An 11,533-nucleotide genomic window follows, 5' to 3' on the forward strand; every position below is an offset into this window, starting at 1 on the left:
ACTTATACAAAATATTTTCTATAAACACATCGTTGTTGTATAATTATTTTCAACTTACACTTCGAATTCGCACAAACGTTGTCATACTTCAACTAGATTTCTCGTGTACCTCCTCGTTCTTGCTAAAACGACGAGTGAGGGTACAATTTGATTTTCGAATTTTCTTTGCCGAATCTCCAGCGCGCTACCAGCGGATACTTTTCATTGAACCAGTAAAGCGTCAAGAGGTAGTAGTTCCAAAACGATCGTACGATCGTTCCGACTAGAGGTAATCCTGAGGGATAAAAGAGATCCTTCTAGTGAACCATAAAAAAAAAACATCACGATAAATTTGGATTACCTATTAGATAGAAAGTTATATTTCGGTAGAGAACATTGATCCAGCTCCATAAGCCCAAGGACTTTGTATCTGAAACAAATGGAAAAAAATTATAATCATTTAAAATTCGCAGATCGATCGAATAAAGGCTTTACATTTGTCGTTGTTCAACGTATAAAACAGAGTCAGAAACGCGTCGACGTCGACCATGGGATCGATGCTCCTCAAACCGTCCAACGCCGCCTTGGTCAGTAACAAAAAGCTCGGCTCGGGCGCTCGCAGACACTTCTTGTAAACGTCGTCGCGTACGCGCCTGCAGAGCCGCGTGGTCTCCTTCTCGTTGCCTCGGCACAGATTCAACCTACAACAACAAACAAACACAAATACATCGTTGACGAAAAAAAAAACGGAAAAATCGTGTTATAAATCGCGCGTACTCGTCGGGTATACCGAGCAGATGTCCGACGACGCGCCAAAAGTGATTGAACGCCTGGCGATCGTCGCGGCCGTCGGTCAGCGACAGCTCGCCGGGCGACAGCAGCACGTAGCCGACGAATCCGAACTGCGTGAGCACCATGTCGCGGTGTGTGATGCCCTGGTCTTTTCTGCTCAGCAGTCTGGCCGAGGTCGTCGAGTGCTTCCACCGGATGGTGTTGAGCGATTTGTAAAATCTGCAATTATTACAATACCTATAGTACGCACGATTCGAATATTACGACGTCGTCGCGGATATATCTTACTTGGACTTGGGATCGAGAACGTCGCAGCGATGCATGTAGTGGATGTGCAGAAGCGTTTGGAAGTATCGGCGAAAGGCCGCGCACGGCGTGGAGCTCTGATTTGTGAACGTCAAGACCTGCGCGCAAAAAAAAATTCGATTATAAACGCGCGCGCGTAAACGATCGTTATTGTCTCTCTCTTTCTAGTTACCTTGGCTATCGTAGGCACTAAAAAAACCGCGATGAGTCCGACCGAGTAGGCCGTGACCACGGCCAGCACGTTTTTACTGTAATAATCCTGTCCCCTGCGCATACACATAAGAAATCATAAAGAGAGATGCAATAAGCGTCGATGAAAGTAAAAAGATAGATGCCTGACCGTTTGAAAAGCTCCGCGTCGAACCAGGCCGGCAGATGATCGATTCTGATTTTGGAGGCGTCCGAATCGATGCATCCTTTGCTCGCTAAGATCGCCTCGAAATGATCCTCCACGGTGTCCGCTTGCGCTGTTATAATCAATGAAATATAACGAGCGTATTTTTTTTATTTAAAAAAATTGTCGATGTTCGTTCACGGAGTTATATCATTGTAAGAAGTGCATGCACAGCGCTTGCTGCTCGCTCTCTCGGAAAAACACCGTCTAGCGTGCATTAGAAAGTCCTTTCTCGCTTATCTAATTCAATGTACTTTATATATACAAGACTCACCGCGGTCGATTTCCGACTTTTTCTCCTCCATCCTCACTGCTTGAGCTGTGTACCTATATTTACGTCGATTGGCCTCGCTCGGTTTAGAACCAAACGATGCTGCGCTTCATTTAATAGATGCGAGCGAAGCACGCGGAGCACAAAACCGGTTTTCCTGCCTATCAAAAGGACGTACGCAGTAGTGGAGCGTCGGTTCATAGGCGAGAAGCGATATCGAAAAATGTATATACACCATCCAAGAGCGAAGTCAATCGTCGACTGCTGCAGCTACTGTATACCACGGCTGCTGCCGCTACGCGGGATCGGAGACACAATCACTTTGCAACCGATGATGCTGCGCTTATTCGTCTTGTTTGTTGTACTTACACATAGACACGTACACGCGCGAGTGTGTAATAAGATATCGCACGAGCACAGCTCAGCTCGACGAGAGTCACACACAGCTGCAATAGCAGCAAAGCCGAAGTAGTTATATATGTGGGTAGCAAAGTACGGTGGTAGTAGTAGGGGACGTATATACACACAACTGCGATGCAGCGAGCGCGGCTAGAGAGAGAGAGCACGTGTAATTACGCGGCGAAACGTCACGGCCGCGTGCACTTCTTCTTCTATATATATTCTTGCGTGTGGACGTCGCACGCGACTCGTGCCGACTTCGCCCGATGACGATCGTTTTTATGAGAAAAACGATTTTTGCGTATAGAGGTGGAAATAAATGTTATACTTGTCGTTGAAAAATCAAGATCTGTTGTTATTGGTCATTTGTCTTATATCAAAAAATATAAAGTTTACAAGATTTTAAATTAATTACACATTTAATCTCATGTATTCCATCACAATTGTCAACGCTGCTCCGTTATTCTTTTTTATTTCTTCTTACGTCGTTAAATGCATGTAGTATCGGTGAATATCGTTAGAGGAGCAACGCTCTCAGGACGAGGCTGACGCTGATCAACCAAGTCATCATCAACGACGGAGTCAGATTCGAGCCCGCTCCGTAGTAAAATTTAAAAGTCCTCTCTGAAACGAAATACAGGAAAACAACGTCGTTAGTCGTTGAACGGTACGACGACTCGTAATCGATGCGATCGATTACCTTTATTTTTCTGCGACTGCCAGGCTTCGCAGAGTCTGTAACCCAGCGTGGTTTTGCGCTTGTTCGGCACGTAGCCGGGAATCGCCAAGCTCGGCTCGGCTTGCTTACCGGTCATCAGTAGCCTATTGAAATCTTGCTCTAGTTTGGCGACGATCGGACCTTGGGATATATAAAATATTACGATTATTTCACGTCGATCGAGTTTTCTTTTACTCTCTACTATTACTGTACGACTCTCGCTTACCTTTGAAGTGCATCAAAAATTGTATGCAGTCGCCGTTGTGTAAAACTTTGGTTTTTCTATTGTCGAGCGACAGCATCCACTCGGGAACGCCCAGAACCTCCTGAACTTCCTCCAAGAATTGAGCCCTGCGAAACGAGTTTCGAAATCGGCGCTCACGAATAAATGGTAAAAAAAAAAAGAAAAATTTACTTACGCCACGAATCGCGGTGGTTTCCTTATGTTGACGTACTTGATGATGTCGTTGTCCGGCTCGATGTTGGCGCAGGCGAAGGGATAGTGGCCGAAGTCGGGCTCGAGAATCACGATGGACTTGCCCATCGCGGTGACCGCGCCCTCGAGCGGGAAATTCGGATCGACGAGCACCTGGCGTCGCTGGTCGATGTCGATCGGGCCGACGCGCGCCGACACGTCGCCCACGTGGCAGCGCAGCGGCAGGTCCCGGCCGCACTCCTGCCTGTACAGGTCCTCCTGCGCGAATCGAGATATATATATGAAATCGGTTATAAGGCTAATCGAAGAAGCGACGATGGACTCACGTTCAGTGGATCGGCTAGCTGGGTGAAGTAGGGATTCCATCTGTAGCCGCCCGCGACGCATCTCGTATTTCTGACCTTGACGGTGGCGTCGACGCCCACCGGATTCACGTAAATGGCCCAATTGTGATTTCTCGTCTGCGTTGCAAAAAAAAAAAAAAGATACGTTAAAAATCGTAATTATCTCCGTGAAAGTTTGTGTAAAAGAATACTCACGACGTTGGTGTTGTACTTTCCAGGATGTCGCAAGTTCACCTCGATCACGGTGTCGCTCTGGCTTCCGTCTTTATAGATCAGTTGAGTCTGCGCGAGAAGTAAAATACGAAAATTACGATAATTTGCGACCAACCCCGACGGGAAAAAAATCGTTCAAGATAAATGTAATAAAATGTAAAAAAATGTAAAACTAGCGATTTCGGACAGCCAATGCATTAAAAAAGGCAGCATAAAATCATATGTTTTTACACTTTTTTACATTTTCTTCAATATGCTATTCACGTGTGATCACATCTACCGCAGCAAGTGATTTTCGTGAAAAAAATGTATTGATTTTTATGAATAAATTAAGACAGATTATGATGGATATGTTTATAAACCAAATTCAGTCATTTCGGTACTCCCCAGTACATCTATGATGATATTATATAAGGCTTTCCGCTGCATTAAAGTGAGTTGCACTTTTTTCACGAAAATCACTTGCTGCGGCTAAATTCGATTACATGCGGGCTTAACTGGAATTTTAAACTCATAAATAAAAATTGTAACATTTAAAATTATTATTACAGAATTTTATGTTTTTTTACGCTTTTTTACTTTTTCCATGTTATTTTTAAGAGCTTGAATTTATAGGGTTCTCATCTCCCTAATTATAGGTAAACAAATGTAATAAACTGTAATAAAAAGTAAAAAAGTGTAGAAAAACGTATCACATGTCCGAAATCGTTAGTAATTTTACATTTTTGTACACTTTTTTTACTTTTTATTACAGTTTACAACATTATTATGTACTTTATTTAAAAAAAAATTTCCGCTCGGGAAAATCGATTCACGCATAGAAGCCGCGCTCACCATTCTGATGTATCCGTAAGCGAATCCATTGGGATGATGGAACGACGCGATGGCCCTGATCTCGCGCGCCTCCGAGGGCGAGTAGCCGCGCTCGATGGTCGTGCAGGCCCACCTGGCGTTCTTCTCCTTCTTGTGCACGACGACGCTGCGGCCGATTATACTTCGGGGCCCGAACAGCGGCAGTTGGGTGTCGTTGTAGACGCTGTCGTAGAGCTTGCGGCCGTCCAGGGTGCCGAACTTGCCACTGAGATCGCCGAGCTCGTACTGGTCGCTGCTGCCCGTCGTCGGGGGTGGGGCTGAGTTCGGGTCGACGCCCAGAGGATTCCAGTGGCCGTACAGGGTCGTGTCGTCGCACGGGAACTCCAGATCGATCTCCACGGGTGTCTGTGCGTAACGGGTAGACACGATCGAAGTGAAAAACGCAGTTTTCATTGACTCGTGATATGATTATGGTTACTTACCATGTGCACGTGATAGCCGCTCATCTTTGTCTCCAGACCCTCGAGGTGGACCTCGACGTCGGTCACGTCGTACGGGCTCTCCTGAATGAATTCCAGCTTACCGTCGATCTTCGACTCCTCGCCGTTGCCGAACCAATCCCTGGCCACGGCCTTTCTCCGATTCATCCCGGAGATGCTGCACATATACAAAGTCAAAATCATCAAAATCGTTCGTCGAAACTCGTATATCAACGAAAAAAAAAACACTCACATCGAGCAGGCCAATCTCTCGCCTCGCGCCTTCGGCCCGTGATCGTCGTAGATGACAATGCTCTTGCCGAATATACTCGCGGGGCCCGAGAGGGCCACGAGCGGATCGGTGAACAGCCTCCTCGTCAGGGCCAGCGCGTTGGCCTTCTGGCCGGCGATGTCGAGCCAGCCGTGCCTCTTCTCGAGATCGCCCACCCGGCAGAAGGTCGCGTCCTCGGGCCCGCAGCGTCGCTGCTGCTGCTGCTGCTGGCTCGACGAGTCGTTGTTGTCCCACTTGATCTTCCAGGGATTGTAGGGATCGCCGGCGCTCAGACACCTCGCCGTCCAGTTGTAGTAGTCCTTGCCCGGCGCGTTGGCGTGTATCATCCAGCGATGCTCGTGCGTGTCGTTCAGTGTGCTGCCGTCCGCGTGCACCAGATGCTCGACGATGATCGTGGCGTCCGCGTCCGGATCGTTCTGCGGCTGGCGTATCACGATCTGGCCCACCAGCGGATAGCGAAAGATGGCCCGGGCCGTGGTCATGGCGAGGCGACCCGAGCCGTCGGCCGCTTGGAGGGCCAGAGTGCCGCAGACCCAGGGCACTGGTGTCGGGTCGTCGTCGGACCTGTGACGGTGCACCACGAGCGATCTGTGCGCCACGCTGTGCAGGCCCGACAGCGGCAGATACGCGTCCCAGTAGATGCCGGCGAGCTTGGCGCTGCCGTGCTCGATGTCGAGATGCAGCGAGCCCTCCTTACGATCCTGCAGCTTGCCGGAGAGATCGCCCACGGCGTACTGGTCCTGACTGCCGAGACCCGGCGGGGGCTTCAAGTGGCTGGGCTGGCCGGAGTTCTCCAGGCGCAGCGGATCGTACATGCGCTTGGTCGTGGCGCAGGGCTCCTCGTCCTGGTCGCCGAGGAATTTCTCGAGCTCGCGCGGCAGCTCGTGCACGCGATACGAGGCCACGTGGTAATTGTAGTTGTAACGGACGATGAGGTCGTTGATCGGGGCGAGCGACACGTTGACCCAGGTGTGCGTGAACGGCGTGTCCTGGGTGAGGGTCACCTCGCCTCGGAGGCCGCGCGAATTAATAATGGCTCTGAAATGATGGAAAAATAATTCGTATTAATCATTGCGTACCGTCCCACGCAGCACGAAAAGTTTCTAAAACATTTCAATGACGAGTTTCATTGAAAAGTTGTTGAAAAGCATATTCATAGAATCATTTCAAAAACTTTTCAAAAACATTGCAGTGAAAAATTTTTAATTTGAAAAAAAGTTATCATGGATATTTTTCAAACAATCGTCCGAAATATTTCGAATAATCATTGCATTGTAGTTGACTGAGGCATATTTCGCGTTATTTTATCCGAAATTTTTTAAAAACATTTCATGTCCATGTTCATCGTTGATATAGAGTCACCTCCCCAGTGATTGAAAACGCATTGGTGAATGAAACTTTATTTATAAATTAATATAATTTTACTGAACTAATTCATCGGTAGGAATAATTTTATGATATATAACTGAGCATCAATACTAAATATTTCAATAGTTTTTAACAACTTTCTGAATATATTATCATTAATTATAATGGTTTCATTTACTGGTAAAAATGTTTCATTCACTGGTGCATCGTGTATTTTTTCCCTTATTTTATTAATGAAAGTCGAAAGTAAAAATTATGCAAAAATTCTATTCACTAGAGAAAGACATTCACTATTATAATTCATCTGAATAATAGCCTTTAATTTATTAAAAACTTTTTTGAAACCTTTCATTCACTGGGTAGATGACTCTATGTGAAAATTTTCTCAAACTTTGCAACAACTCGTCATTGTTTACTTTCAATTACAACTTCTTTCAATGATTTGCATTCTGCGTATTTTTACTCACTTGGCGACGATGGGCCTGCGCGGCTTGATCCTGGCGCAGGTCAGAATCACGTCCTCGTGGCTCGGATGGAATATGACTAGATAGAGGGCCCGATGCGCGCCGAGCAGCAGATCGTAGGGCAGCAGCTCCAGTCGGGGATCGCGATAGGCTCGCTTGGCGCTCGGCCGATCGGAGCGCGCTGCAGCCACGCGCAGCTTGCCCACGCGGCCGTCCACGTCGCCGATCGCCTTGCCCGGACCCGAGTTGTCCGGGTCGAACAGCGTCTGCAGGACGTTGCAGTTGTTCTGCTGCTCCTGGAAGCCGTCGTAGACGTCGGTCACGAAGATCTTCCATCTGTGCTCGGTGAAGTTCTCGGCCGCCGCCGGCTCGGTGTGTCGCAGATCCGCCTGGACCAGCGCGTCGGCGATGCCCCTAGGGCTACGGCTGCCGAACCAGCGGAACCACACGCTGCCCTGCACCGCGCCCTGGAATCGCGCCTCGGCCGTCCTCTCCGAGCGCCTGTCGTGCACCGAGATCGAGGCGCAGATCGTGCGATCGTTCTGCTGGTCGCGCATCAGCAGGCCCTTGCCCGCTAAACCCCGCTCGCCCGTGAGCGCCAGCCCCTGCGCCACGTCCAGGGAGACGGTCTCGTTGCCCGGAAAGACCAGCGGCCCGACGACGTCCGTCAGATCGACGAGACTTCGGCCGAGCAGGCGCTCGTCGCAGCGATCCTCGCCGATGCGGCGGTAGTCGACGGGGAACTCGGTGAGGGCCCATGACCACAGCTGGATCGGATACTGGAAGGTGGGCTTGAGCGAGACCCGAAGGTGGACGGAGTCGGGGCCGCTGCTGCCGGGCTCGAAGCGCACCTCGCCGTGCAGGCCGCCCGACGATATGTAGGCGGTCAGACGCAGCGGCGTTACGGTTGCGACTGGACAGGCGAAAGTCGCGTTTTGTTATATCGTGTTAAACTAAATAGTAATATTGTAAGCAATATCATTATTTTTATAATTAATTATGACTAAAGGAACTGTTTGCTTACTGACAAAATTTTAAAAATTATGCAGTGGGTATTTATACATTTTTTCGTGGATCTTTGTCAAAAAATATGCAAATGCAGTATTTTCACGATATTTTAGAAATGCCTCATTTTTATCATAAGGTCAGAAAGTCTCGCAACAAACGCGTATCATATTACGATTAGCGGTACACAAGATGCTCGGATGTGTTATCACAGAGAAGTAGCTTCGTTATTATGCACACGCATCGCCGTGCTAACGGTTTTAAAATGACGTTAAAATCGTACGCAGCCCGAGCATATAAAAATGTAACATTTGGGTCACCGACGGTACACCTACTACGTATAACTTACTACGATATTCGGTTGCTAAAAAAGAAAAGAAACAACAAAAAGAAAAAAGTAAAAGTAAAAACGGCCTATAGAGGTATGCGGGACGCAGCTCGATCGAAGGCCAAAAACGTATCAAGGTTATAATCGTTAAAAAAGAGTCGTAGAGAGAGAGAGAGAGAGAGTCTCTCATAATATACGTCACAAGCAGCGAGCTCTACATTTGGAAATGAGCTCCGCATACGCGTGGTGAACTTGAAATAAATCGTATATGAATCGCAAAAAAAAAATAATTCGTCGAACACGCTTGCACATATGGCGTGGCTGTGTCGACGTTGTTGCTGCGTATAACACACAACAAGGATATTATAACAAAATAGTGGCACGTGTCTCAACTCACCACAGGAAAGGATCAGCAGCAGCAGCAGCAGCGGCGGCGAGCCAAGGCCTGCGCCCGCTATTCTCATGGTGTTGCTCTTTAACCGATCAACACTGCGTGGGCATCATGGATATCGATGATTCTTTTTTCTTTTTATCAACACTCAACACACACACGCACACACGCACGCACACACAAGGGCACTATCCTTAAACGATGACGCACACCGAAAACGCATCGGCTCTCGACGAGTGTTTTTATTTTGTCAATTTTATTTTCTTTCCTGCGCCGCGAGCAGAGAGCGCGGCTGTACGTATACTGTATATACCGAAAGAGAAACGATCCGTGGTACCTGCGCGACTACTTGCAACACACACGTTTCTCGCGAGGCATGAGCCACCACCGCTAGTAGTAGCAAGGAGCTGCCTGGAGAACGATGACCCCTTCACTTCTCTCTTTCTCGGAGGTGGCACCGGTTTTTCGAGCGAGAAAGCGGAAATGTGTGTTGTTGTTGTTCGGGAGGAGAGAAAGGCTATATAGTAATACGGCCAAGGATGACGGTAGGTGTGCAGCCAGGGGTATATATATAGGGGGCCCACTGTACAGTATAATCACGGCGCAGCTGCTGCTATACGAGCACAGCTCCATTACAAATGTACTTGAATATATATGCCTTTTTGTTGCTGCTGCACTGCAGGCAGGTATATATACTATACTATACAGGCCCAACGCGCGAGCGCGAGGCCGTGACGCGAGTTTCATTGATGCGGGGATCCTCGGCTATATATCATTCCCCATTCAGTATAAGATATACTCCCGCTTTTCGTACGATGAAAAGCTCCTCGATGACGAGTGTATGTATAGTTGTGTTCAAGTGCATTCATTTATTTCGCGTCATTATTTCCCATTAAAATCATGAAAAATTCCACGTCCTCGTGAGACAAAAAGTAGTACTCGAGTGTGTACGATTAAAAAAATCTCTCTTCGCGATGTAATCGCCTCGTGCGATCTCCTTCCAAAATTGTGTGCACCGCGGCTGTCGAATTCATTATTTTTATAAATATATATATGTATATCGATCCGAATGCTTAACCTTGCGATCGCTAACCTACGCGCGCACACGCGCCACCGCCGCCGCTACGCGCAGCGCGTGTATTTTCCTGCTCCACTTACTTCCCAAGTTCGAAGTGTATAAATTGCAGCGTGTTTCTTCTGCCGCTGGGCAAAGATGAAAACCACTACCACGGCGAAGATCAAGAAATAATTCGCTTTCGATTGCTCGACTTGACCACGACGCCACAAGACGTATATAAACACACACACATCTCACGCGCGAGTGAGCAAAATAATGTAAATGCCAAGGTAACGATTAAACATTTCGTGACTTTACTGCGCGCGAGATTCTAAATTCATCTCCTCGAGAGAGAGAGCGAGCGAGTAAACACTTTGCATCTTCTTCTCTGTATGTTTATACGAAACCGATAGAAAATCTGGATGCGGCTCGTGTGAATTCGGCGAATCCAGCTGCAAATCGAAGGCTCACACCAAGGCCAAAAAGAAATCGCGCGCCACCACCACCTCGTCCAAGAAGAGCGGCGGAAAGGCAAAGACCAGCTCGTCGAGGGTCTGCTGCTGCTGCAAGGAAGGCAATAATAATCAGTGAGAGAGAGAGAGACGCCGCGTCGTCATCGAGGTAAAATGTAATCGACCGCGGCTCTTTTTTTCACTCGGGCTCTGGTTTTTGTCAGGCAGAGGGGCAGCAGCACATCGGCACCAGGCTCGTTGCCCGATAGAAACAACAACAACAACAACAATGAGGCCGATCCCCAGCAGCAGGTCTCGCTGGCGGCGGCGGCGGCGTCGTCGCGAGGTCGCAGCGGCAGCGGTGGCAACTACCGCGTCAACTTCAACGTGTTCATTTTTCTGTGCTACGCGGCTCTCACCGTGATCACCTACACCGTGGCCGACTACCTGCTCGAGCTCGCTTGGCCCAAGGGCGGCTGCGGCGGCTGCTCCCTGAGATACGTTTATCGCAATTGATTTTTTGCGGAGCTATTCGAGAAAAATCATGAATGAAATTTGAATACGGGCGATCGAATGGTTCACTCGAATAATTGGCAACGACTCTTGCAAGCACGATTGTTTAAATCGCCGTGTTCAACGAGTTAAATTTCAATTAAAACATGACCATCTAAAATCATGCAGTATGTAAATTTTCTGAAATTTATTCCTTCAAATTTAACATCAAACTTACAGAAGCCAGCGATAAATCGGATGGAAACGGCGTTTCTCGATTTTCGAGCTAAATTAAAAATAGTAAACTTAAGTTATTAGCTTTCGCAACGAATATTACAGGCGCGATTGAAAACGCAGCCAGAAGAGCTTCATTGCAATAATTTGCGGTGCATTCATAAAAGCTCATTTCCAAGAGCAAAGAAAAAGTCGTGTCCAAGTCGATTTTGAGGATATAGTACGCGGGCATCGCAAGCCCATAAGCCGAAGGTAAAGTCAAAAATAAGACTCGTTCGCTTATTTCTCTCTACGTATGGATTGTCT

The 11,533-nt window shown here is 47.8% G+C and overlaps 2 protein-coding genes across 2 annotated transcripts; both read right to left on the bottom strand.

The window, feature by feature from the left end:
* Positions 1-99: 99 nt before the first annotated feature.
* LOC106658171 lies at positions 100-2,168 on the bottom strand. Its single transcript, XM_014380010.2, has 8 exons — positions 1,746-2,168; positions 1,418-1,544; positions 1,250-1,343; positions 1,060-1,175; positions 757-990; positions 475-680; positions 341-409; positions 100-274 (listed from the first exon to the last, which is right to left on the bottom strand). Exons 1-8 carry the CDS (start codon positions 1,774-1,776, stop codon positions 123-125), a joined length of 1,029 nt encoding a protein of 342 aa, XP_014235496.2. The 5' UTR covers positions 1,777-2,168; the 3' UTR covers positions 100-122.
* A 490-nt stretch (positions 2,169-2,658) lies between these two features.
* LOC106658129 lies at positions 2,659-9,065 on the bottom strand. Its single transcript, XM_014379951.1, has 11 exons — positions 8,999-9,065; positions 7,272-8,181; positions 5,398-6,474; positions 5,148-5,322; positions 4,687-5,070; positions 3,835-3,921; positions 3,622-3,756; positions 3,279-3,553; positions 3,086-3,210; positions 2,842-3,000; positions 2,659-2,765 (listed from the first exon to the last, which is right to left on the bottom strand). Exons 1-11 carry the CDS (start codon positions 9,063-9,065, stop codon positions 2,659-2,661), a joined length of 3,501 nt encoding a protein of 1,166 aa, XP_014235437.1.
* Between the last annotated feature and the right edge of the window lie 2,468 nt (positions 9,066-11,533).

The sequence above is a fragment of the Trichogramma pretiosum genome, unplaced genomic scaffold (genome assembly GCF_000599845.2).
Source record: "Trichogramma pretiosum strain Unisexual culture from Peru unplaced genomic scaffold, Tpre_2.0 scaffold56, whole genome shotgun sequence".
Taxonomy (NCBI): domain Eukaryota; kingdom Metazoa; phylum Arthropoda; class Insecta; order Hymenoptera; family Trichogrammatidae; genus Trichogramma; species Trichogramma pretiosum.

What these genes read in the sequence shown, in the direction of transcription:
- LOC106658171 (XM_014380010.2), bottom strand. Translation starts at nt 1,776, where the DNA reads ATGGAGGAGAAAAAGTCGGAAATCGACCGCG. An exon ending in TAGTGCCTACGATAGCCAAG is followed by an intron (nt 1,176 to 1,249) that starts GTAACTAGAAAG and finishes TTTTGCGCGCAG; the next exon opens with GTCTTGACGTTCACAAATCA. An exon ending in TATAACTTTCTATCTAATAG is followed by an intron (nt 275 to 340) that starts GTAATCCAAATT and finishes TTTATCCCTCAG; the next exon opens with GATTACCTCTAGTCGGAACG.
- LOC106658129 (XM_014379951.1), bottom strand. Translation starts at nt 9,065, where the DNA reads ATGAGAATAGCGGGCGCAGGCCTTGGCTCGCCGCCGCTGCTGCTGCTG. An exon ending in CGCAGGCCCATCGTCGCCAA is followed by an intron (nt 6,475 to 7,271) that starts GTGAGTAAAAAT and finishes CCATCATTTCAG; the next exon opens with AGCCATTATTAATTCGCGCG. An exon ending in AGCTAGCCGATCCACTGAAC is followed by an intron (nt 3,554 to 3,621) that starts GTGAGTCCATCG and finishes CGATTCGCGCAG; the next exon opens with GAGGACCTGTACAGGCAGGA.